Source organism: Anolis sagrei, chromosome 1 (genome assembly GCF_037176765.1).
Source record: "Anolis sagrei isolate rAnoSag1 chromosome 1, rAnoSag1.mat, whole genome shotgun sequence".
In the NCBI taxonomy this organism is placed as follows: Eukaryota; Metazoa; Chordata; class Lepidosauria; order Squamata; family Dactyloidae; genus Anolis; species Anolis sagrei.
In genome coordinates, this window is record NC_090021.1 from 162,551,793 (window position 1) to 162,579,637 (window position 27,845).

General features: G+C 44.0%; 1 protein-coding gene across 1 annotated transcript; it reads left to right on the plus strand.

Annotated features, from left to right (window-relative positions):
* C1H21orf58 (chromosome 1 C21orf58 homolog) lies at positions 1–27,653 on the plus strand. Its single transcript, XM_067463211.1, has 8 exons — positions 1–285; positions 5,596–5,653; positions 7,234–7,307; positions 9,874–10,044; positions 16,683–16,797; positions 21,806–21,945; positions 24,994–25,202; positions 27,425–27,653. The coding sequence occupies exons 1-8, from the start codon at positions 226–228 to the stop codon at positions 27,465–27,467; spliced, it is 870 nt and encodes a 289-aa protein (XP_067319312.1). The 5' UTR covers positions 1–225; the 3' UTR covers positions 27,468–27,653.
* The last annotated feature ends 192 nt before the right edge of the window (positions 27,654–27,845 follow it).

The following is a 27,845-nucleotide window of genomic DNA, read 5'->3' on the forward strand; positions in this document are numbered from 1 at the left end:
TTGAAGCAACATCTTAGTAACCATACTGAGTGTACAAGCCAACAAGCATGAGACAGAAAGAGACTGAGGATGAGATGTTTCCCCTTTTCCTCGCAATAATAGCCTGACAAAGAAAAACTCAATGGAAATTTTTGATAAGTATGGTGGAGAAAAGAAGAGGCTGCACATATTACACGGAATTTTATTTGTTATTTGATCAGTCTATTGCCTTGGAATTTTAAGACAATGGCGGACTCTGACGTGGCTGATCACTTGGCACAGCTGAAAGTCAAACTTCTTAAGAAGGTAAGTTATATTTTTACAGTATTGGCCAGAGATTAGCTTCCCACGCTACTGCTTTTCCACAGTAGCAAGAAATGTGTAGTTTTGGCATGCACAGATAGTTCTTTACCATATAGTCATTGAGAGCTGTTCAGAGCTGTTCAGCAGTGGAACTCTCTGTGTGGCTCTTTCTTTGGAAGCTTTTAAACAGAGGCTGGATGGCCATCTGTCGGGGGTACTTTGAATGCAGTATTCCTGCTTCTTGACAGAGGGTTGGACTGGATGGCCCATGAGGTGTCTTCCAACTCTATGATTCTATGTTTTTAATTTATTTATCGTGTCATCAGCAACCATACCATTGTGTTACAATTCTAACAGAACAAACACACAGATTAAACAAAAAAACAAAAACAAAAAAAACCCATAGATTTTGCAAACTTGGTAGTTGGTTAAATGTCCTTTGACCAGTATCTGGCCACTTGGAGTGCCTCTGGTGTTGTCGCAAGAAGGTCCTCCATCGTGCATGTGGCAGACTCAGGTTGCATTGCAGCAGGTGGTCTGTGGCTTGTTCTTCTTCACACTCGCATGCCGAGGATTCCACCCTGTAGCCCCATTTCTTAAGATTGGCTCTGCATCTCGTGGTGCCAGAGCGCAGTCTGTTCAGCGCCTTCCAAGTTGCCCAGTCTTCTGTGTGCCCAGGGGGGAGTCTCTCATCTGGTATCACCCATGGATTGAGGTGCTGGGTTTGGGCCTGCCACTTTTGGACTCTCGCTTGCTGGGGTGTTCCAGCGAGTGTCTCTGTAGATCTAAGAAAACTATGTCTTGATTTAAGTCGTTGACGTGCTGGCTGATACCCAAACAGGGGATGAGCTGGAGATGTCTCTGCCTTGGTCCTTTCACTGTTGGCTGCTACTTCCCGGCGGATGCCAGGTGGTGCAATACCGGCTAAGCAGTGTAATTTCTCCAGTGGTGTGGGGCGCAGACACCCTGTGATAATGCGGCATGTCTCATTAAGAGCCACATCTACTGTTTTAGTGTGGTATGTGTTCCACACTGGGCATGCATACTCAGCAGCAGAGTAGCATAGTGCAAGGGCAGATGTCTTCACTGTGTCTGGTTGTGATCCCCAGGTTATGCCAGTCAGCTTTCGTATGATGTTGTTTCTAGCGCCCACTTTTTGCTTGATGTTCAGGCAGTGCTTCTTGTAGGTCAGAACACGGTCCAAAGTGACTCCCAGGTATTTGGGTGTGTTGCAATGCTCCAGTGGGATCCCTTCCCAGGTAATCCTCAGAGCTCGGGATGCTTGTCTGTTCTTAAGGTGAAAGGCGCATGTCTGTGTTTTAGATGGATTAGGGATCAGTTGGCTTTCCCTGTAACAGGCAGTTAGAGCACCTAGAGCTTCGGAGAGCTTCTGTTCAACCATCTCAAAGCTCCCTGCTTGAGCAGTAATGGCACGATCATCAGCATAGATGAAACTCTCTGTCCCTTCTGGCAGTGGCTGGTCATTTGTGTAGATGTTGAACATGGATGGAGCAAGCACGCTCCTCTGAGGCAGGCCGTTCTTCTGTTTCCGCCATCTGCTTATCTGGCCCTGGAACTCAACAAAGAAGCTCCTGTTTTGTAGCAGGTTTCCTATGAGGCGGGTGAGGCGGTAGTCCTTTGTGATATTATACATTTTTCTCAGGAGGAGGCGGTGGTTCGCAGTATCATAAGCTGCTGACAAGTTTATGAAGACAGCTCCTGTGATCTGCTCCCTTTCAAAGCCATCTTCTATGTGCTGAGTCAGGTTCAGCACTTGCGATGTGCAACTTTTGCCTTTTCTGAAGCCAGCTTGCTGTGGGATCAGACAGGAGTCTATATTTTCCATAATTCTATGCAAAATAAGTCTCTCCAGAACTTTGTAGAGGTGGCACAACAGGGAGATTGGTCTGTAGCTTTTTGGGTCGTTACGGTCTTTGCCTGGCTTCAAGATGGCGATGACTCTTGCTTTCCTCCAGATTTTGGGGATCTGACAGGATGCAGTGCAGTTGTTCATCAGCTCCAAAAGCCAGCACCTTGCTTTTGGACCAAAGTTCTTGATCATCCAAGCCAGCTGCTTTGCCATTCTTACATTTGTTGAGAGCCATGTCCAATTCAGTAGATGTAAAAGGTTCATGGAAGTTGTTGTTCTCAATCTCTGGTTGCCTGGCTATTGGTTTCTTTCCTACTTTGGTGGCAAAGTTGGGTTTCCCATTCTTCAGGAGTTGGTGTGCTATCTGATCTGCCTTTATGTTGGTATGGGTATTAGTTTGTGAGGGGTCGTTGCTCAGCCGTCTCAGCAGCCTCCACGTCTTCTGGCTGCTCCTGCCCATGTCGACCTCTGTGATCAACTTGATCCACTGTTCTTTCTTGGCTTCAGAGATGGAGGTTTTTAATAGTTTTAATTGGATGTATATGCTTCAGAGATGTTTTTAATAGTTTTAATTGGATGTATATGCTTTTACCTGCTTTTATTATTTTATTATGTCTATTTGCTTATTTACATTGTAATGCAGAATTGAATCTTGCCATTTTTATAGGCTGCTCTGAGTCCCCTCCGGGGTGAGAAGAGTGGGGTAGAAATAGAGTACAGTAAATAAATTAAAAAATGTCTTCCTTCCCACAGGATTTACTTTCCTCCTGCAGGGTGCTTTGACTGCGATTTTTCCTGCTTCTCATCAGGGGGTTGGACTGGACGGCCCATGAGGTCTCTTCCAACTCTATGATTCTATGATTCATGTGCTTTATCTATCAAAATGGCAGTTAGCACCATTACCATCCAACATTTTATTAGAGAACATAACCTTTTAGAGAAGAGCCAAAAAACCCTTTAGATAAGGATCTCCTTTTATTGCATACAAACACATAATTATGGTAGGCAATGGTTTCAGTTGTTAGGCTGAATAACTTGTTAGCAATCTCCGATCTGTCAGGAAAACAGAGATTTGCCAGTGCATTAAAAACAGTAGAGCTTTAGAAGTGTTTTTCTTTCAGTGCCCAAAAAGATACTCTCCCATAAAACTACTTGTTTCATATCATTTACTCAAGAGACAACAATGAACTAGACGTTATCACAGTCTTGTCGAAGGCTTTCATGGCCGGAATCACTGGGTTGTTGTAGGTTTTTTGTAGGTCATGGTCTAGAGGCATTCTCTCCTGACGTTTCGCCTGCATCTATGGCAAGCATCCTCAGAGGTAGTGAGGTCTGTTGGAACTAGGAAACAGGGTTTATATATCTGTGGAATGACCAGGGTGAGACAAAGGACTCTTGTCTGCTGGAGCTAGGTGTGAATGTTTCAACTGACCACCTTGATTAGCATATAATGATCTGACAGTGCCTAGAGCAAACTTTTGTTGAGAGGTAATTAGATGTCCTTGTTTGTTTCCTCTCTGTTGTTGTGCTGTTGCAATTTTAGAGTTTTTTAATACTGGTAGTCAGATTTTGTTCATTTTTATGGTTTCCTCCTTTGAATGAACAAAATCTGGCTACCAAAATAAAAATAACTCTAAAATTACAATAGCACAACATAGTAATAGTGACAGCCTCACAGTAAAACCTCATACCTCGCGTTGGTGGCAGAATTTAAAGAAATATCCTACAAATCACTTTCTGCTCCCCTGCTCCCTTGCAGGTACAAAAACCTATTAGTCCAATTTCAGATATCTTTGAGATAGTTCCTAGTGCCAGCTAGCCAGGGCATTTCTCTCAAAACAAAACAGAGGGATGGGGGGAGGGGAGTTAAATCGATAGACACAAGTGGGAAATAAAGGTGGAATAGGAAAGGATAAGAACACTAAGAAAATAATATTTGATATGTATTCTGAAATGGTGATGGAGTGTGATATTTTCTACCTGTGTTGGCAATAAACACACACACACATTAAAAACAGCTACAGTAGAGACCCGGTTATCTGACTTCTGCTTATCTGACACTGTATTATCTGACGCCGACGCCTTTGCCGGCCTCCCTCACTTGCTCCTTCACCCTTTCCTCCATTGCTCGCTCACTCACCAGGCTGAATCCTGGTTCTGCCGCCAGGAGCCAGCCCAATGCGTGAGTAAGCGAGGGAGAGCAGGTGAGTGAGTGAGCGAGGGAGGGGGGCAAGGGCAGCGGCAGAAGCAGGAGCCTGGCCACCTCTTCCAGGCTCCTGTTTCTGCCACTGCTTCCACCTTTGTGGCTCTCCCTTGATCACTCACCCATCCTCCCTCGCTCACTTACTACTCACCAGGCCAAGTCCCAGTGGCAGAACCAGGACTTGGCCCGGTGAGGAATGAGCAAGGGAGGACGGGTGGGTGAGGGAGGGCCGCAAAGATGGGAACAGCAGCAGAAGCAAGAGGATGGAAGAGATAAAGTGGGGTATAAATAATAATAATAATCTATATAAATAAAAATGTAATATTCGTTTGTGGGATTAACAGAACTCAAAAACCACTGGACGAATTGACACCAAATTTGGACACAAGACACCTAACAACCCAATGTATGTCTTTCACTCAAAAATTGATTTTGTCATTTGGGAGTTGTAGTTGCTGGGATCTATAGTTCACCTACAATCAAAGAGCATTCTGAACCCCACCAACGATGGAATTGAGCCAAACTTGGCACACAGTTCTCCCATGACCAACAGAAAATACTGGAAGGGTTTGGTGGACAGTGTCCTTTGGTTTTGGAGTTGTAGTTCACCTACATCCAGAGAGCACTGTGGACTCAAACAATGATGGATCTGGACCAAACTCTACACAAATACTCAATATGCTCAAATGTGAACACTGGTGGAGTTTGGGGAAAATAGAATCTTGACATTCGGGAGTTGTAGTTGCTGGGATTTATAGTTCACCTACAATCACAGAACATTCTGAATCCCACCAGCTATAGAACTGGGCCAATCCTCCCACACAGAACCCCCATCTGGGCCACAGCAACGTGTGGCAGGGGATGGCTAGTAATAATAATAATAATTGTTTCAGGCATTTGGAAACAATAAACATCAACAAAATCATGATCTGTCAACTACAAAAGTCCACCTTACTTGGATCTGCGTGCATCATTCGAAAATGCATCACACAGTCCTAGATGCTTGGGAAGTGTTTGACTTGTGATTTTGTGATACGAAATCCAGCATATAGATCTCGTTTGCTGTGACATACTGTGCTTTTGTGCCCATAAAATAATAATAATAATTCATTGTACTTCCTTGTATTTACCCCCTTCTTTTCACATTTCTTTTTTTTTTAATTCAATAATTTTAAAGCACTTGTTTAAAGCAATTAGATTCCTGGCTTTTTGTTAAGCTTCACTTTATTTTGATCCACAGAAACTAGAAAATGAATTTGAAAACTTGGATGAGTTCGAATTTCCTTTATCTGCAACATGTAAGAACTAAAGCTGTTTGTATTTGTTTAGGAATTGAAGTGTCAAAAAACAAACTGATTTTATACAACTGTGTGGAAGGGGCCTATGTGTCACCCTAAGTCAGAAACAACCTAAAGACACACAACAACATCAGGTGGTCATTCTGTTTAACATGTTCATTGTCTCAAAGCCCCCTTCCACACAGCTGTATAAAATCCACACTGAACTGGATTATATGGCAGTGTGGACTCAGATAACGCAGTTCAAAGCAGATATTGTAGATTATCTGCTAAAGCAGAAAACCTGGGATCAGATCTTGGGATATAGGGTCTGTCTGGAAAGCCTTAAGACATTGCTATAATGAAGAAGGAGGTAATCATGTAGGTTGAAGGCAGGCCTGTAGCGAGGGGGGAGTTTTAGGGGTTCAACCCCCCCTCCGAAATGTTTCAGATTTTTTTAAAAAACCCAATTTACTCATGAATTTTAACTGGCTAACCAAATCCCCATGCTATGTCCATGAGATGCAAAAAATTAATAGTCCCTCCAGAACTGCAAGCACTATCTCAAGCAAATATTTATTTATTTATTTATTATTTAAACTTATCTGCCGCCACTCCCCTGGGGCTCGGAGCGGCTTACAAGAACAGGCTAAAATCGAACACAATTTAAAAACAATTTAAAACAATTTAAAAACAGCAATATCAGAGATCAAAGTCCCATTGAAACAGATATGTCTTACATGCCCTGCGGAAAGCTGATAAGTCCCGCAAGGCATGGACTTCAGGTGGCAGAGTATTCCAGAGTGATGGTGCCACTGCTGTAAAGGCTCTGCGTCTGGTTGCTGTTAGATGCAAGGTCTTGACACTGGGAATTTCCAATAGATCTTGGTCCTCAGAATGGAGGGATCTCTGGGGTTAGTAGGGGGTGAGGCGGTCCCTCAGGTACATCGGCCCCAGACCATGCAAGGCCTTAAATATTGACAATTTATTCACACTGTCATTACTTGCAGCAATAGCCGATGTAGTGAAGCAACCAAGTTGTGTGTGTGTGTGTGTTGAATGCTCTCATTAAGGAGGCCAGACTTGGTGGAGGTGGTTGACAGGGGTGGAGCTGCAGGCTATTGAAGGGTGCTCTGCCCCCTGCTGTGCTCTTTGCTTCAGTGTGAGATAGAAGGCAGGTTTCAACCACCCCCCCCCCCGAAAGTTTCAACCCCTCCCAGAATTTTTTTCTGGCTACGGCCCTGGTTGAAGGTACTGGCCTTATCCACCCAGAAAGCAACAACAAACTACAGTCCTGGTCCTGAACAAGCTTGAAGAGAAGTTTTAAATGGGTCAGATCATAATAAACCAGAAAAAGGTGCACGTGCTAGTTTAGACATATATCAGATGTTATTAAAAGAGATTATAGAGTGACTTGGTTGATTCAGTCATAAAACTTCTTTTTCTCTAATTTAACGTTTAGCATGCTTTCCTCTTTTCTTCTTTGTTGTCTTTTTTTCTCACTCTTCATTCATCCTCTTTTTCTATATTTTCTAAAAAATATTAAAACAGTTAAAATTACCTGTAAATAAAGGAACTAAGTTTCTTCAATGTTTTTGCAGGGAACTATGGTGGCTATAATCATACTTTACAGAGTGCAATGAAACGAAGAAAAGATCTTCTGCAGAAACTCAGGGTATGATCCAGGCAATATTTTCTTTAATAAATCTTAATAAACCACACAGACTGTGATTGTATATGCTGTACACTTATCTCAAGGTGACATGTGCAATAAGGACTTAGTCCTGTGCAAAAATGTGTGGGGATTGCTAGAGTAGTATGTTTATTTCAGAATCTTTAAGAATATATGTACTTGTTAGTCCCTAGGATAGTTGTGCATGAAGCCATTCATAAAATCTCCAATACAATTAATTAAACTACATGTTACACTAAATATATAGTGTGCTGGCACGGTAGTGCCAGGAGTTTGAATTTCCTTTTCTTGTATTGCTTGTTTGTTTGAGTTTGTTTGGGCCATGCATTTTGCAATTGGGTAGCTTTCCCCAGGTTGCAGTCATAGAGCCAACAACCTATCAATCATCGTTAGAGCCTTTAGATTTGCTCCTTTCCCCAGGTTCGGAGGGAAAAGGGGACTTTTAGTCTCAGTTTCACAGTTTGAAGCCCTACAGCAGGACGTGTGGGCTTTCTCTTTCCCGCCTGCAAAAAGCTTCACTTCTTACAGCTTTGCTGGGGTGAAAGAAATAGATCTACAGCCAGCTTTGCTGGGAAAAAAGAAAAACCTCCACAGCTTTGCTAGGGAGTAAAGTTGCAGTTCCATGGCTTTTGCTGGGGAAATATAGCCAGCTTTGCTGAAAAATAAAGGAATGGTTCCACGGCCTTTGTGGGGCAAATCTACAGGACACCAGCTTGGCAGATCTACAAAGACCTTATCTGGTAAGGGTCACTCAGGCTATCCATAAAGCGGTTTGGAGCTGGGAGTGCGGGCCTCACGCCAGCAAGGTAAAGAAAGGTTGCCCAAGGAGGGGTCGGAAGGTTTCCCTAAAGAAGAAAGGAACAGTTTACCAACAGTAGCCTCCCTTGATAGCAGATTGAGAAAGCTACCCGCTTTTTAAGATTATAAAGCATTTAAGTCACTTGTTTGAAGATTTAAGCCATAATAAAGAACTTTGTTGGACTTACTTTGAGCCTCTACAGAACTTTGTGTTGGGAAACCTATGAGACTCTTTAGCTGAGGCACCCCCGGCATCCAGTTGGGCATACAGAAAGCATGTCCTGTAAACAGACATTGTCATAGGCCCAGTGTACGACAGCACATATAGCATGATCTGAAACTCATTTATGAACTTCCAAATATGTGCTGAAAGCTTGATGTGGATGGGATAGCCACTCTTAGGTAAATGTCACAGATTGACCCTCTTCCAGTGGCAAGGGAATCCGAAAAGACTCAAAGTCCTTCTGCATAGCCATATAACCCAGATTATCAAGGCAGAAAATGTTACCATATTGCTTTGAACTGGCTTATCTGAGTCCACAGTTCCATATATTCCAGTTCAAATGGGATAATGTAGGATTTTATTCAGCTGTGTGGAAGAGGGCTCAGTGATATCTGTTCAACTTCCCGCAGAAGTCTTGTAAAAATAAATCACTAATAAAATAGGAATTCCACTTCAGATACACAATAGGGCTGGATCTACATTGCCCTATATCCCAGGATCTGATCCCAGATGATCTGTCAGTGTAGACTCATATAATCCAGTTCAAAACAGAAAATCTGGGATCCAATCCTGGGATATAGGGCAGTGTAGATTAAGCCTAAGTAAAGCTAGTGTTAACAGTTCTCTGGCAGATAATCAATAAACAACACCAGGCAGGCTTGTACAGACAATTCCTGAGTTACAAACATCCGATTTACAAACCACGGGGCTGAGATAACATGAAGTCAAAAGAATCTACCTCTTTGAGTCCAGGAGAACTCCCAAGCTGCGAACCTGCGCCTTCAGAGGGAGTGTAACCCCATTTATTCAGCACAAAGGCCATCTAGTCCAACACCCTTTCTAGAGAAATGTTCCATCAGGTAAATCAATAACTATTTCTTTATTGGTAGTTTTTCACTTTCACAGGGATCTTATGCATGTAACCCCAGCAAATGTGGTCGGTTGATTGTATTCAATATTCAGGATGTAATCTGGAGATGCGAAATAGCCCCCACAATGCTGCACCACAGTTTTACTGATTAATGATATTCTTCCTTCATATATTCCTAGTTGTTTTTGCACTGAAATATATGTTAATGGGGAGTCCCCGGTAGCGCAGTGGGTTAAAGCGCTGAGCTGCTGAGCTTGTTGACCAAAAGGTCGCAGGTTCGATTCCAGGGAGCGGCGTGAGCTTCCGCTGTCAGCCCTAGCTTCTGCCAACCTAGCAGATTGAAAACATACAAATGTGAGTAGATCAATAGGTACCGCTCCGGCGGGAAGGTAACGGCACTCCATGCAGTCATGACCTTGGAGGTGTCTATGGAGAACGCCGGCTCTTTGGCTTAGAAATGGAGATGAGCACCACATCCCAAGTCAGACATGACTGGACTTAATGTCAACCTTTACCTTTTATATGTTAATGAAATTTTAAATGTCCAGTTGATAGGACAATGCGCACGTTGGAAAAAAGATATATATTATAAGTAGGTTTCCTGTAGTGAAGGTATCCAATTGGTAATGTGGGTCTATCTGTATGTGAATTTGCAGGAGCAAAATCTTTTGGATGAATTTTCACTCCCACACAGTTTGCCCAGAATCCAAAGAATGCCCATCAGATCAGAACATATCTACCAAACCCCTCCTCTCCCCCTTCCTCTTCCTCCCCCGCTTCCTCTTCCTCCTGCTGTACCTGAACAACCAAGAATTATCCAGCAGACAGTAAGTACCTTCTATTATAACCATTCCTTGAAGGGAAAATCCCTTCTAATTAATTGTAACAAGGAAAATAATGTATGGGGGAAATTGTATATCTGATACATTATAAATCAGTCTATTAACACCAAGCCAATAGCAATACATTTTGAGGGTATTGCTAGACGTTAAGGGTTTTTTTTTCTTTCTTCAGAAAAAAAGCTAATTTCAGATTTTGTATTTTTAACATCATGTTCTGAAGCCTAATATTCATGCTGTGAGATGCTATGTGTCCCAATAAAGAGATAAAAGTGGGATATAAATAAATAAATAATGGCAAGAACAGAACTCTTTTCAGACATCAAGGAAAAGAAATGTCTTTCAAGCAATCTTTACCTAATTTGATATATGCTAAAAGAAAAAGAGGACAGATATAGAAGCTGCTAAAACAAAGGGGGCTAGATCAAGATGGCACTGTTTAGTTTCTTTTGTGGTTATGTTAGATCTTCAAGAAGACCTAGGAAGAATTGAAAAGACAGAGGCTTCTGCATTTTATTTATTTATTTATTTATTTATTTTGCTTCTATACCGCAGTTCTCAGCCCGGAGGCGGCTCACCGCGGTTCACAACACACAACAAACAGCAAAAATTCAATGCACCAATATAAAAACAATTAACGACCTAATCTAATACATAGTTAATACACAATTACTATAATAACCATTCACTAGCGTCTCATCACTAAAAACACGATCCAGATTCGTCATCCATTGTTCCATTCCAATCATTGCACTATTTATTCGAATGTCTGTGCAAATAACCAGGTCTTTACTTTTTTGCGGAATACCATTAGAGATGGTGCTAATCTAATGTCTGTAGGAAGGGCGTTCCACAGCCGGGGAGCCACCACTGAGAAGGCCCTATCTCTCATCCCTGCCAGCCATGCTTGTGAAACTGGCGGGATCGAGAGCAGGGCCTCACCGGAAGATCTCAAAGTCCTGGTGGGTTCATAGGCCGAGATGCGGTCGGATAGGTAGCTTGGGCCGGAACCGTTTAGGGCTTTAAAGGTCAACGCCAGCACTTTGAATCGAGCCCGGTAGCAAATTGGTAGCCAGTGGAGTTGGCGCAACAGGGGGGTTCCTGCGTTCCGCTCCTGTTAGAATCATGGCTGCCGAGTGTTGGACTAGTTGAAGCTTCCGAGCCGTCTTCAAAGGCAACCCCACGTAGAGAGCGTTGCAGTAGTCTAGGCGGGATGTAACCAGAGCGTGGACTACCGTGGCCAAGTCAGACTTCCCAAGGTACGGGCGCAGCTGGCGCACAAGTTTTAACTGTGCAAATGCTCCCCTGGTCACCGCCGAAACCTGGGGTTCCAGGTTCAGCGATGAGTCCAGGATCACACCCAAGCTGTGAACCTGCGTCTTCAGGGGGAGTGCGACCCCATCCAACACAGGCTGTAACCCTATACCCTGTTCGGCCTTGCGACTGACCAGGAGTACCTCTGTCTTGTCTGTATTCAATTTCAATTTGTTTGCCCTCATCCAGACCGTTACAGCGGCCAGGCACCGGTTCAGGACCTCGACAGCCCCCTTAGTAGCAGGTGGGAAGGAGTGACAGAGTTGGACATCATCTGCGTACAGGTGGCACCGTACCCCGAAACTCCGGATGATTTCTCCCAGCGGCTTCATGTAGATGTTAAACAACATGAATTGAACCCTGTGGAACCCCACAAGACAACGGTTGTGGGGTTGAACAGGTGTCTCCCAGCAACACCTTCTGGGATCGGCCCTCTAGGAATGACCGGAGCCACTGTAAAACAGTGCCTCCAAGTCCCATCCCCGTGAGGCGTTCCAGAAGGATACCGTGGTCGACGGTATCGAAGGCCACTGAGAGGTCCAGCAGCACCAACAGGGACACACTCCCCCTGTCAAGCTCCCGGCGCAGATCATCCACTAAGGCGACCAAGGCTGTCTCGGTACCATGTCCCGGTCTGAAACCAGTCTGCGCCGAATCCAGATAATCCGTGTCTACCAAGATACCTGGAGTTGTGAGGCCACCATGCGTTCCAGGACTTTTCCCAAAAGGGGAGATTGGACACTGGCCGAAAGTTGTCAAATTTAGTGGGGTCCAGTGATGGTTTTTTCAACAGCGGTTTTATTATAGCTTGTTTTAAGCTCACTGGAATCTTGCCTTCCCGGAGGGAGGCATTCACCATCACCTCCACCCACTCAGCCAATCCTTCTCTGGCCTCCTTTAGAAGCCAGGATGGGCAGGGGTCTAGGATGGACGTGGTAGGCCTCATTCCTCCAAGTATCTTGTCCACATCATTGGGTTTCACCAATTGAAAAGAATCCATCAAAATAGGACAAGCAGGTGCTCGTGTTACATCCTCAGAGACTGCTTTTAACGTGGTATCCAGACCAGAGCGGATCAAAGCGACTTTGTCTGCAAAGAACTGAGCAAAAGCTTCACAGTGAGAGGCCGAATTGTCAGGGTTCTCACCTTGAGTGGTGGGATTTAAAAGGCCTCTGACAATTTGGAACAACTCAGCCGGACGGTTCTTTGCAAACGCAATAGTGGCCGCAAAGAAAACTTTCTTCGCGGCCTTTATTGCTGCGGCATATGCCCTTAAAAAGGACACAAACCATGTTCGATTTGGCTCGTTCGGATCCGAACGCCACATGCTCTCTAGTTCCCTCTTCCTTCGCTTCATCGCTGCCATTTCCTCGGTGAACCAAGGAGCTGGTTTAGCTCGGCTACTCGAAAGGGGACGTTCCGGAGCGATCATGTCAATTGCCCTAGTCATCTCCCCATTCCAGAGAGCAACCAGGGCATCGACAGGATCACCTACCGAGGCGGCGGGAAACTCCCCAAGAGCCATCAGGAATCCATCCGGATCCATAAGCCTCCTGGGGCGGACCAACTTAATGGGTCCTCCACCTCTGCAGGAAGTGGTCGGTCCATGGCAACGGAGAGATGGTTAGCTCCTCAACACCGCCACCTTCCTCCCATCCCTGGCAGAAAACCAAGTCCAATGTGTGTCCCGCACTGTGGGTGGGGCCAGATACTTGTTGGGACAGCCCCATGGTTGCCATGGCAGACATGAAGTCCTAAGCTGCTCCTGAAAGGGCCGCCTCGGCATGGATATTGAAGTCCCCCAGCACAATGAGCTGTTGGGACTCCAATGCCAGGCTCGAGACCACCCCAGCTAGCTCAGGCAGGGAGACTGTGGTGCAGCGAGTTGGATGGTACACCAATAGAATCCCTATTCTGTCTCGGTCACCCACCCTCAGGTGGACGCATTCAAAATTTGTTGACTGCGGGATGGGGCCCCTGGTCAGAGGGATTGAATCTCTGTAGACCACTGCAACCCCACCTCCCCGCTCTCCGGATCTCGGCTGGTGCTGCACGGAAAAACCTGGCAGGCAGAGCTGGGTCAAATTCACACCTCCAGTCTCGTCCAGCCAGGTCTCCGTGATGCACGCCAGATCTGCCCGTTCATCCAGGATTAGGTCCTGGATGAAAGTTGTTTTTCCATTGACAGATCTGGCGTTCAACAGCACCACCTTCAATCCAGAGGGACCGCCATCCTGGTTACACCAATTTACCATGTTAGGAGACCGGTTCGGAATTACTAAGGTTGATACACAATCCCTAGGCCGAATTATTGGTCTCCTTTTCCCGCATCTCCCCTTCCCCACCACCACTTCTATGGGGGCCCCTCGGCTAGTGGAACATCCTTCCCCCTCCATGCCGCATTCCATATCTATAGCTTCAGTTTGCAATTCATTGTTGGGTATTTGGTTTGCTGAGATCTTAGTTTGCCATAAACTTCCGTTCCCCTTGTCTCTCCCCCCCCCCCCCCCCCGCTCCATTATTTCTCAGGATCTCCAGCCCGCTTTGTCCCCTGTCCTTTCCACAGTTAATTAACAGCAAGAATAGTACATACAAGGAAATGGAGGAGCACATGGATAATAGCTGTTAAGACACTTCACTAGATTCGCAATATCGAAAGTGCAAAAACTAATCGTATCTGCAGTTCTTAAAGTGCAGCAGTGTTGCTAGTAGTAAACCAATACTGGTTAAAGTGCGGCCAGAATCTTAAAGTGCAATAGTGTTGCTAGTATTTAACCAATACTAGTTAAAGTGCGGCATGGAGGGAAAGTGCTAAAGATGGATAAATTAGTAGCAACTAGCAGCAGAACAGGTACAGGGAGGTAGATAAGGTGTTACGCTGGGCGGGCTTACAGACTTGCAGACAATTCAGTTACAGTTTGTAGTGCAAATGGTCCCTCTGCTTACCAATTCCCGTTTAGGTACAATTGTTATTGGTGAGGTTGTTATAGCATACAGTTACAGAACAATGGATGACAACTGAAAATCAGTGAATGGTTAGGTACAGTTGTTATAGGTAAAGAAGTTGTAGTTTGCAGATGTAAACAATGGATGACAAATGCAAATCAGTGGATGGTTACTATTGGTCCTTCCGTAGATAGTAGCGATAGACGCGATGGAGGGCATCACATATACAGACAACACAGTCATATACACGGACAGCACAGTCGGACCGCCAAACAGTCGAGGCCAAGCAACGATGGGAGGCTGGCTGAAGCCAAGAAGGCCCACAGGGTGGAAGGCCGATGGAAATGCAGGAAAGCGCCGACCTGTTGGGCCACGCCAACTGCTAGGCCGCGCTCGGGTCTCCAGCAGGAGGAAGGGGGGGGGGGACGCAGCGAAGGCGCCAAACTGGAGACGCAGAAAATCCCGCCTCCAGGCCGCAGAGGAGCTGGCAGGAGATGTATCAGCTGATGAGCTTCCTGCCCAGTGGAAAGTCCTCCACACAATGGCAGCCTGAGTCCTCCACACAATGGCGGCCAGAGTCCTCCAAGCAATGGCGGCCCAAGTCCTCCCAGCGACGGCGGCCAGAGCAAACACCCAGGCATGGTCATCAGCAACCATACCATTGTATTACATTTCTAACAGAACAAAACAAACAGATAAAAAAAAACCCACAAATTTTGCAAACTTGGTAGTTGATTAAATGTCCTCTGACCAGTATCTGGCCACTTGGAGTGCCTCTGGTGTTGCCGCAAGAAGGTCCTCCATTGTGCATGTAGCTGCAGGTGCTCCAGCAAGTGTCTCTGTAGATCTAACAAAACTATTTCTTGACGTGCTGGCTGATATCCAAACAGGGGATGAGCTGGAGATGTCACTGCCTTGGTCCTTTCACTATTGGCTGCTACTTCAGGCGGATGTCAGGCGGTGCAATACCGGCTAAGCAGTGTAATTTCTCCAGTGGTGTAGGGCACAGACACCCTGTGATAATGCGGCATGTCTCATTAAGAGCCACATCCACTGTTTTAGTGTGGTGAGATGTGTTCCACACTGGGCATGCGTACTCAGCAGCAGAGTAGCATAGCGCAAGGGCAGATGTCTTCACTGTGTCTGGTTGTGATCCCCAGGTTGTGCCAGTCAGCTTTCGTATGATATTGTTTCTAGCGCTCCTGCATGAGGAATGAACAATAGCCAGTATGGACGGATTTAAAAAGTTTTACATATTTACACCTTCAAAGTGGAGTACAGTCATCCCTTTTGACTTCTGCAGATTTAATAATAATAATAATAATAATAATAATAATAATAATAGTCTTTATTTCTATACCACCCTATCCCCGAGGGGACTCAGGGCGGTTTGCAACAGAAAATTGGCAAACATTCAATGCCAGCATAACATAACAAACAAATCAAATAATAAACAATAAAATAAACAACATCAGGTGTACTTATAGAATAACTCAAAAATAACAAACTCAGACATTTAAATATATAAATCAAACATTTAGAACATGTTTACTACTAGATCTAATTATAGCAAACACTCAAAACATCAAAAGTAAAAAGGCATTTACAAGTCAACAGGGCTGAGGTGGTGTCCAAGTCAGAGTGATTAAGGTGCTGGCCGAAGAAAGTTACTATAGGATCTATAGGAGTCTAGTTACCATCCGCCTCCCCATAATATTCACATCTTTGCTTAGAAATAGGAAATAGTCTTTCAATCAATCTTAAGCCCCATCTATACTGCCATATAAAATCCAGACTATCTGCTTTGATTTGGATTATATTAGTCTACACAGCCATATAATCCAGTTCAAAGCAGATAATCTGGATTTTTTATGACAGTGTAGAAAGGGCTTAGTTTACCAAATAACAATGATAAGCCATGATAATGTTATCATTAACAATGATAATGACCCCAAGAAACCTGGATAGCCTTTGTACTATGATTATTTATTTATTATTTATTTAGTTACTATACTTGTATACCACCTTTCTCAGCCTTATCGGCGACGCAAGGCGGTTTACAACAAGTCAGTACACATAACAACAAAATACAAATTGAACTTTAAAACAGTATAAAACCACAACAGAGGTGGACATAGTTCTCTACACAGATGGACCTGAATTAGTCTTATATGTCCTTGACTTGCTTTCCCAAAATGTCTTGCAGATTTAAAGGCAGGTGTGGATGACCCTCTAAAAGATTATTAATTAGTAGCATAGTTAATCTGAGCTAAGTACCAAACCTATGTTCATTTAATATACTGAACATTTCCATGGACAGAACCATTGAGTCACTGCCTTTTCTGTTTGCCTTTTTCTTTTCAAAGTTGCCTCCTCAACCAGCTACTATTATTCAACAGATACCTCAGCAATCACCACTCATTACTCAGATTCCACCTCCACAGCCTTTTCCAGCCCCTCGCTCTGGGAGTATTAAAGAAGGTGAGCACTGCTATATTTACCTAGGAATAATCCCAGTTGACAATAATGGGACTGGTCTTCAGGGAAATTGAGAGAAAGCTAAAGATGGGCCTGCCACCATATTTGCAATATGCGGCTGTGGAAAGGGGCAGGAAGAGGAGATTTTGGGTCTGTTTTGGATTTCTCTTCAGAATATGATGAATACAATAATAATAATAATAATAATAACTTTATTTATACACCGCCACCATCTCCCCAAGGGACTCGGAGTGGCTTACATGAGGCCAAGCCCAACAACACATCAATAAAAACAAAAAGCAATAAACAAAAACAATAAATACAACACAATATTATTTATTTATTTATTTATTTACTTTATTTATATACCGCTTTTCTCAGCCCTCAGGCAACTCAAAGCGGTGAACAACATCGATACAAACATCATGAGACAAGTATAGGGCAATGGAAAACAATTGTAACATAAATCATTAAACATCAGTATAACAATCATTAGCGCCTCAACAGTGATATCGAGCTCTTTTGGGGGGTCTTCCCAGCGGGGGAAATCCCTGAGGACCGCGAAGTGGGTCCTTGGCCTTGGTGAGCAGCCAGCAAATGCCAATCCAAAAAGACGCAAAAGTGTTAAAAATCAATCTCACCAGGCTGAAGAGGTATCAGAGACCGAGGCGTTTATTCTGCGATTCAGCTGAAAAGGATGCGTTACAGGGATGAATCCTCCATAAGCATACAGTACAGTGATTTTCAGGCATATTTATACAAGTAAAACAAAGGAAACCCGGTTTGAAACTCCCGCCCGCCTTCTGTCAGTTTTCTCCGCCCTGATTGGCTGGCTCTGGAACAGCTGGGAGGAGGCTTGGCCGCTTGTCCCGCCTCCCCTCCAATCGCCGGGCGCTGTCGCCTCCAGGGGGCCAATCAGAGCCCTTAGAGCGCCTTCGAAGATGGCCCAATCAGCGGCCAGGAGGCGGGACGTGGTTTGACAGCTCGGAGGGGGCGGAACGCCTGGGAGGCGTCCGCCAGCTGATTGAGAGCCTTTGTCCTTACACGGCAGGGGGGGCAGACAGGGGAAACAAAGGATTTCCTGATTTCTGATCGCAGATGTGTATAGACATGAAAAGGGGCTATTGGTGGCATTTGGATCTCAAAACTCTGTAGACAAGGGGACCCTTAATCACAAAGGAGCTTACACAAATACCATGATTGATTTAATCAGTCCGTTTTTCCGGGTTTCAGTTGACCCATCTCTGGCTTGTTTGTCTGACTCTGAAAACAAGCCTTAAGATAATTGTCAACCCTGATCCATGCAAAATGTCAATATGAATGGGGTTATTCTGAGGAAATTGGATTTCCTCTGCTGTAACCTCAGGTCACATCCTTTCTTAGTAGGGTAAGGTTCAGAGGGGAAAAGTAGGAAAAAGGGCAAGGGTACATCTCATAGATTTCATATTATACATATCATATACATTCTTCATATATTTCATAAAGGGGTCCCCTTCCCAACCCGGCAAAGTTTATTAGAGACAATGACAGTTGATAAAAGCAATTCATTTCTGTTTGAAGTGTGATCTTCTTGGCAAGGGTGCACACCCACAGGCGGAGGCTGTTCTCTCCAAGGGGCCTGGTTCAGAGTCCGTGGAGGAAGTTCATAGGGTATCAAGTCAATCAGTGAGGGCAAAAGGTCCGCAAAGAGTTCACAACTGGTGAAGAATGGGGCAATGTCCTTTAGAAAACTACATCTCCCAGCCGAGACCCGGGACCCGACTGGCCCCCTCCCCGGGGCTCCTGCGGCCGGCTGCCGCAGGTCTCAGGCGGCCAGAATCAATGTGGAGCGGGCACTGCCGCGGAGAAGCGGAAAACCCAGCCAACTGACAATCAGCTGTTTCTCTGCAAGACAGAAATACTCAAAACAAAACTAATTTTTCCTCGGGTGGAGCAGCCCAAAACAAAGAAAGGGAGATGGCAGTTAGGCTTAGAATTAGTCATAGAAAAATATAAAATTGGAACGGCGGCGATCCGCCATGTTAAGTGTTCTCGTGGATAGCGAGGTTTGTAATGGCGGTTTCCGTATCCGCGGTCTGATCGAACGCAGATTCGGGGTCCGGGGGGCGCCTGGAGGCGCCTCCCGCGGGCTCACGGCTGTCCGGAGCCCAGAAAGGGGTTTATTTGAGATATTTTGGAGTTAGAGCCAAGAAGGGATACAAAAGTAGAAAGTTTCAAGTTTCAAGCACTTTATTAGGGAAAGATACAAAGTAAAGGGAGAGGGGGAGTTAGCTGAGGCTGCAGGCATTCCTGGTCTTGGAGCTAGCGGCTGGGGCGCATTTCATCTGTTGGCCCCAAAAGCTTGGCCCAGGAACTGCGGAACTCCCTGCTGCAGTTCATACTAATGTAAAGGCGGGGCTACCAGCGGCGCTCGCCGTAAAATGTAAAATCAGAATCCAGTCTCATCATCCATTATTCCGTATTCCTATGTTCAATTACACTGTTTAATCAAATGCTTGTTCAAACAGCCAGGTCTTCACTTTCCTCCGAAACGCCAGCAGGGAGGGGGCCGATCTGATATCTGCAGGCAGGGCATTCCACAGCCGAGGGGCCATCACTGAGAAGGCCCTGTCTCTCATCCCCGCCAAGCGTGCCTGTGATGCAGGCGGGACAGAGAGCAGGGCCTCCCCAGATGATCTTAGTGTCCTAGTTGGTTCATAGGAGGAGATGCGTTCGGAGAGGTAAGTAGGGCCAGAACCATTTAGGGCTTTATAGGCTAACGCCAGCACTTTGAATTGTGCCCGGTAGCAAACTGGCAGCCAGTGGAGCTGGCGCAACAGAGGAGTCGTATGCTCCCTGAGTGCCGCTCCTGTTAGCAACCTGGCTGCCGAACGCTGGACCATTTGAAGCTTCCGAGCAGTCTTCAAAGGCAACCCCACGTAGAAAGTGTTGCAGTAGTCTATAAATCACATATAAACAATAACCAATAAACAGCAACACACAAGGATTTAAAACCTATGGCCGAGCCAAAGGTAATAGTTTAAAATTTTTAAAAATAAACCCTGGGTATGAACAAGATAGGATATATCTGGTATAGGTTTTAAAAGAGATGAGGGATTGCAGTCAATCCTAAACCAGTAGTAAAGTGCATTCTGAGGACATATTGCTGGGAATTTTCCATATTCTGGGAAGGCACACTGGAACAGCCATGTTTTCAGACTCCTCCTAAAGATTGGCAATGTTGGGGCATGCCTGATGTCCTTAGGAAGTGAGTTCCAGAGTCGGGGGGGGGGGGGCACCACTGAGAAGGCCCTCTCCCTCATCCCCAGCAATCGCGCCTGCGAAGGAGGCGGGAGCGCAAGCAGGGCCTCTCCAGATGATTGAAGAGATCACGTGGGTTTGTACACAGAAATGTGGTCACACAGGTAGGCAGGCCCCAAACCGTTCAGGGCTTTGTAGGTAAGAACCTGCACCTTGAATTGGGACCGGAAAATGACCAGCAGCCAGTGGAGCTCTTTAAACAGGGAGGTTGACTGCTCCCTGTAAGTCACACCAGTTAGTAACCTGGCTGCCGCCCATTGTACCAATTGAATTTTCCAGGCCTTGGCAGCTCTCTACCTCAGGTCCCAATTAAATAACCCATTCTAAGGTCAAAGTAGATTAAGTATAGGAAAGGTGTGAAGTGTTTTTCAGGTTTTAAAAAAGGTAACAAAGCAATGAGTTTCTGTAGATCCAGCCCCGGCCCTAAGTGGATCCTATGCTCTATCGGTGTGAGATGTATACATTGACATCTAGGTATGGAGAGGAATGCTTTCATCATGCCCCAAAGATGAGATAGGAAACAGTGGTCACTACTGTGACTGTTGTTTGTCTGTCTTGACTAGCGCTCACACGCAGCAGAAAACTATTGGTGGTGCCAGTTGGCGGTGCCACTAGAGTTGTTGTTACACAGGGCAAGGGCAGGGAAGGGCAGCGAAGGGAAGAGAAGCAGCCCGTGGCAACTGGAAGCCCACACTGTCCCAAACTGAGCATACTCCAGCATAAGTTGGCTGGGAACTATGGAAACAGCAGAAAAGACAAAGCGGCTATCCTGGACAGACGTCACCTTGTCCACCAGTCATTGTTCTAGCAGCAGGCAGTGATGGGGAATATTATTTGAAAAATGCTGTGGTATTGGGCCAGTTTCTGATTCAGCTCCATGGGAGGAAAGGAGACTCTGGCTGAGAGGGGCAAGGACTGCAGGTGGAAAGGAGAGAAAAGGGAGTCATTTATTTATTTATTTAGAGTATTTATATTCTGCCCTTCTCACCCCACAGGGGACTCAGGGCAGATTACAATGTACATATACATGGCAAACATTCAATGCCATAGACACACAACATATATAGACAGACACACAGAGGTTATTTAACATTCCAGCTTCATGAGGGTATTCTGGCCACCAGGGGAGCTATCGCTTCACCATCCATTTGTGACACTGATGCTGTACTTCTTTATTCTTTACATGTTTGCTGGAGATTTTATGGCGTCATAAATTAGTTAAATTACCCTCCCCGCATAAGCGGTACCTAAATTTCCTACTTGACAGATGCAACTGTCTTTCAGGCTGCAAAGGTCAACAGCAAGCTAGACAAATGGTCCGAAGCTCACTCCGACCCAGGCTGGATTTGAACTCATGACCTTTCGATCAGTAGTGACCTTAATGCAGCTGACTCCCAGTCAGCTGTGCCACAGTCCCATCCATTGCTTTTGCCACTTGGAGCAGGTGGAGAGCCTAGGAGGACACCCTCTCCGGGGAAGACGGTCATTTCAGCATCCCTCCCTCTGATAGTGCCCACACATTTAAATTGCACCCCCTAGGGATACCACTACATGGTAAACTACCTTCATGGTCAGAACTGGGAATGGTCAGGGGTGCCAGGCTAGCATCTCTGTGCTTTTCGTGGTTGCTGTTTTCCCTTGCATTCTACTATAATATCAGTAGAAGACCACAAGAAATGGCCTCATGATATTGTCGTTCATGCTTTTCCAGATATGGTGGAGATGATGCTAATGCAAAATGCGCAGATGCACCAGATCATTATGCAGAACATGATGCTGAAGTCCCTACCGCCACCTGTGTATTCACCAGCAAATGGACATGGAGGTCCTGTTCTTCAACCTGGGCAGCAGGTAAATGTGTTTTTAACAGGACTTCAAATATTACCAGATGGTAACTAAGAAGCTGGAAATTCAGGTTTATCTTTGGCAGCAGAGTTTGATTCATCAGCTTTCATATACCAACTATTTTTAATTTTTTAATTATTTTTTAATTTTAAAAGGTTTAAGACAGTACAATTGCATAATTACACTGACTTTCCCATCTCTCTACTCCCCCGCATCCATCATTTACACACACACACACACACACACACACACACACAAATACAGCTCTGTCAGTTCTCTTGTGTTCAGTTATTCTAATTTTCTCCATTACATATAGTTCCTTTGGTTTGTTTTTCTAATTGTTTACCTATACTTTTTCTTGATCGTTCGATGGCTGAAATTGGCCGTAACTTCTGTACATATTTCTAATAAATGGCTTCCATGGAATTCCAATGAGATGCCACATAACACCAATCTTACTAGAGCTGCATTGGTTACCAATTGAGCACTGGATCACTTTCAAAGTGATGGTACTCACCTTTAAGGCCTTGCATGGTCTGGGGCCGATGTATCTGAGGGACCGCCTCACCCCCTACCAACCCCAGAGATCCCTCCGTTCTGAGGACCAAGATCTATTGGAAGTCCCCAGAGTCAAGACCTTGCGTCTAACAGCAACCAGACGCAGAGCCTTCACAGCAGTGGCACCATTACTCTGGAATACTCTGCCACCTGAAGTCCGTGCCTTGCGGGACTTACCAGCTTTCTGCAGGGCATGTAAGACATACCTGTTTCGACTGGCTTTTAATGTTTGATACTGTTGTTTTTAAATTGTTTTAAATTGCTTTTAAATTTTGTTAGATTTTAGCTATTCTTGTAAGCCGCTCCGAACCCCAAGGGTGTGGTGGCATATAAGTTCAAATAATAAATAAATAAATAAATAAATAGGTCAAATAGGTCTTCTTTTTATTTCTCCTTATGCCAATCTCAATGTATAGGTTAATGTTTCTGAGAGTGCCCATATTGTATTTAATCAATATTTATTGATAAACTAGCTGTACCCGCCATGTGTTGCTGTAGCCAACCTTCCCTCCCTCTTTCTCTTCTTCTTTCTTTCTCTCCGTCCTTCCCTCCCTCCCTCTTTCCTTCCTTCCCTCTTTTTCTTTCCCTTCTTCTTTCTTCCTTCTCTACCTGTTTCTTTTCTCGCTTTCTTTGCTCTTTGGTCCCATTCTTCCTTGTCTCCTTCCTTCCCTCCCTCCCTCTTTCTTTCGTTCCTTCTCTACCTTTCTTTCTTTCCTTCTCTTCTTCTTTCCCTCTTTCTCTCCCTCATTCTCTCCTTCCTTCCCTCTTTCTGTGTATGCGTTTTGTGTGTGCATATATGTGTGTATATATTTCTGCATATATTTGTGTATATGTGTATATATGTGTATTTGTGTACATATGTGTTTTGTGCATGCGTTGTAATGTATTTTTTATTTTTTGGCTTTTTAAGTCTCTTCTGCTGTGTTTTTCAGTGTTTTTATGAGTGATGGTCACTTGTTGGCCTGATAGGTGTATTGTGTCCACATTTGGTGTCAAATCGCAAAGTGGTTTTTGAGCTATGTTAATCCCACAAACGAACATTACATATATATATAGAGAGAGATATATATTTTTTTTTCATGTTCTGACTATTTTGAGTCTTGCAGCACACTGCATGAGTGATAGAGATCAGTAATAGAACCATTTGTTGTATCCATGGTAGAACTTCATCCCAGAATCTCTATACTGAGGCATATTAGCCACAAGTGGGTCCAATCCCCTATTTCTCCACTCTTTCTCCAACATAGTTTAGGAATTGTGCTATTAATTCTATGTAGTTTAAGTGGATAGTGGTACCATCTATGTATAATTTTCAAAGTATTTTCTCTCGGTTGCACAGAAATTGATTTATAAGCTTGAGTTTCCCAGATTAAGTCTCATTGTTTCTCTTCTAAAAGCCTCTCACCAACTTGCCCGATCATTAAGACCCTTCTTTTGTTGCCGCCACCATCACAAATATGGTTGGCAGCAATGAGAGAGAGGCCTTCTCAGTAGCCACCCTGGCCCTTTGGAACTCCCTCCCCATTGAGATTAAAACTGCCCCTTCCCTGTTATTTTTCAAGAATAAGTTGAAGACCTACCTGTCGATTTGCACTGAGCTTAGCGAAATATACTGTTTAATTGATGAGTCTTCACAATAATTGTAATTGGTTTTAAATGTTTTTAATGCTTAATCTTTATTTATATCTTATTTTAGTACTTTATTATGCTTTGTGTTATTTTTGTCTTGTATTTTATGTTAAACATGCTTTGATTTATATTGCATTGTTAGCCACTTTGGGTCCCATTAGGGAGAAAAACGGGATATTATTATTATTATTATTATTATTATTATTATTAATAATAATAATATGTTCTGATTATTATTATTATTATTATTATTATTATTATTATTAAATCCTAGATCTGATCCTCATACCAATCTTAATCAATTTAGTGGCCATATGCCAACTATAACAATGATGCTATATTAATTGGCTGGACAGTATCAATAAAGCAGAGATTCCTCAATACTATATTCAGTCCTCCAGAATCTTGGAAATAAAGTCATTTTGCTGCTAACAGATTGAAACCATGCAAGCGACAACAAAGTAGCTCCTGCCATCAGTAAGGCAGTGAAATACAGTATATGGATTTTGATACTTGGAAAGTTCAAAGCTGAAACCTGAACAGAACACTTCGGCCCCTTCTACACTGCCATATAAAATCCACATTATCTGCTTTGAACTGGATTATATGGCAGTGTAGAAGGGGACTTAGGAAATGCCTACATTTGCTAAGATTTTCAAGAATAAAACATAAGAGAAACAGCCATGCTACAAATCTTGCAATAAGAAAGATGTATTGTTTTTGAGAGTTAAGGTTAAATTGTTTGTAAGCCTGAAATACAGATAACAACACAGGGAACCTAATGCCTGTCTAGAACTCACCTTTGCCTGCCCTGTAAGATAGTAATGCTCAATAATACATATGCTCTTCTTTTGAAACCATATGTAGCTTGCTGCCCCTGTTTTGGTAAGAGCAGAGAAGCCACGGCCTTCAACCGTACATCATCATCACTACCCTACTCCTGGGATAGCAGCCATTCCACCTCAGGCTGGCTTTTCCATGTGGCCTCCAGTCATGCAACCTGGCTTTGGCACCCAACTAGGAGGATTCCCAGCTGATGTCCATAATTTGCCCATTCCCATTAATACTATACAAAGGTAAGCCAACAATGCCACACTGAAAGCATTGCATTGATTCCATATGCCTTTCTGATACTTTCTTAACCATTTTCCACCTTGTTTTTGTTGAACATTGCTGTCAACAGTAGAACCAAAACAGAGTGTATAAAATTCATGATAAAAATCATATTTCTAATATTAAGAAAGTAATGAAACTTTCATTTTGGCTTGTTGTTCATTCGTTCAGTCGTCTCCGACTCTTCGTGACCTCATGGACCAGCCCACGCCAGAGCTCCCTGTCGGCCGTCACCATCCCCAGCTCCTTCAAGGTCAGTCCAGTCACTTCAAGGATGCCATCCATCCATCCTGCCCTTGGTCGGCCCCTCTTCCTTTTACCTTCCACTTTCCCCAGCATAATTGTCTTCTCTAGGCTTTGCTGTCTCCTCATGATGTGGCCAAAGTACTTCTCTAGTATCCTTCTCTCCAATGAGCAGCGGGCTTTATTTCCTGGAGGATGGACTGGTTGGATCTTCTCGCAGTCCAAGGCATTCTCATAACTTTCCTCCAACACCACAGCTCAAAAGCACCTATCTTCCTTCGCTCAGCCTTTCCTAAGGTCCAGCTCTCACATCCGTAGGTTACTACAGGGAATACCATGGCTTTGACTATGCGGATCTTTGTTGCCAGTCTGATGTCTCTACTCTTTACTATTTTATTGAGATTGGACATTGCTCTCCTCCCAAGAAGTAAGCGTCTTCTGATTTCCTGGCCACAGTCTGCATCTGCAGTAATCTTTGCACCTAGAAATACAAAGTCTGTCACGGCCTCCACATTTTCTCCCTCTATTTTCCAGTTGTCAATCATTCTGGTTGCCATAATCTTGGTTTTTTTGACGTTTAGCTGCAACCCAGCTTTTGCGCTTTCTTCTTTCACCTTGATTAGAAGGCTCCTCAGCTCCTCCTCGCTTTCGGCCATCAGAGTGGTGTCATCTGCATACTGCATACTACCCTAAATGTTTCTTCCAGCAATTTTCACCCCAGCTTTGCATTCATCAAGCCCCGCACATTGCATGATGTGTTCTGCATACAAGTTAAAAAGGTTGGGTGAGAGTATGCAGCCTTGCCGTATGCCTTTCCCAATCTTGAACTAGTCTGTTGTTCCGTGGTCAGTTCTTACTGCTGCTACTTGGTCCTTGTACAGATTCCTCAGGAGAGAGACAAGGTGGCTTGGTATGCCCATCCCACCAAGAACTTGCCACAATTTATTATGATCCACACAGTCAAAGGCTTTAGAATAGTCAATGAAGCAGAAGTAGATGTTTTTCTGAAACTCCCTGCCTTTCTCCATTATCTAGCGGATATTGGCAATCTGGTCTCTCATTCCTCTGCCTTTTCTAAACCCAGCTTGAACATCTGGCAACTCTCGCTCCATGTATTGCTGGAGTCTTCCTTGCAGGATCTTGAGCATTACCTTACTAGCATGAGAAATAAGGGCCACTGTACGGAAGTTTGAGCAGTCTTTCGCATTTCCCTTTTTTGGTATGGGGATATAAGTTGATTTTTTCCAGTCTGATGGCCATTCTTGTGTTTTCCATATTTGCTAGCATATGGCATGCATCACCTTGACAGCATCATCTTTTAAGATTTTAAACAGTTCAGCTGGGATCCCATCGTCTCCTGCTGCCTTGTTGTTAGCAATGCTTTTTAAGGCCCATTCAACCTTACTCCTCAGGATGTCTGGTTCTAATTCATTCACCACACCGTCAAAACTATCCTCGATATTATTATCCTTCCTATACAGATCTTCTGTATAGTCTCGCCACCTTCTCTTGATCTCTTCAGCTTCTGTTAGGTCCCTGCCATCTTTGTTTCTTATCATACCAATTTTTGCCTGAAATTTACCTCCAATGTTTCTAATTTTCTGGAAGAGGTCTCTTGTTCTTCCTATTCTGTTGTCTTCTTCCACTTCCATGCATTGCTTATTTAAAAATAGTTCCTTATCTCTTCTGGCTAACCTCTGGAATTGCGCATTTTGGCTAGCTTGGTTCAATTGCATACACAAATTCCTGGTCTCAGCTGAGATCTCAACTTTTCTGAAAAGCCACTGTTATCACTTAGAGAATTTATATATCAGTTACTGCAATCCTTAGCTCATATAAGTGCCTAGAAAACTAGTAAGAAAAAACATGGATGCATTGCAGGGAAAAAATGAATTCCTTACTACAAATGCGTATTTCTAATTTACATGTTCTTTTTTTTAAGCATGCCAGCACAAGGAGTGCATGGATTACCCCAAGGTTTGTAGACTTCCACAGCATCAGATAAGCAAAGGTAACAACAACAACAACAATAACAACAACAACAACAACAATAAACAACTTTATTTATACCCTGCCACCATCTCCCCAATGGGGACTCGGGAAAGCTAATAGCTTGCCAAGCCCTTTTAAAAATATAATACAAGACAGTAAAATGCAAAATACATGACAAAATACATAAAAATAAAATAAAAATAAATTATAATAACAAAATACAACAATAAAGCAGATTCACACAATATAAAATCAAATAGAATGGGCAGGCCAAATGGACAAGATAAAATGATAAAACCCTGGGTGAGGTAGGAGTAAAAAAAACCTAGTGCACAAGCTTCCTCTGTGTCAATCTGACCCTTGTACTCTGA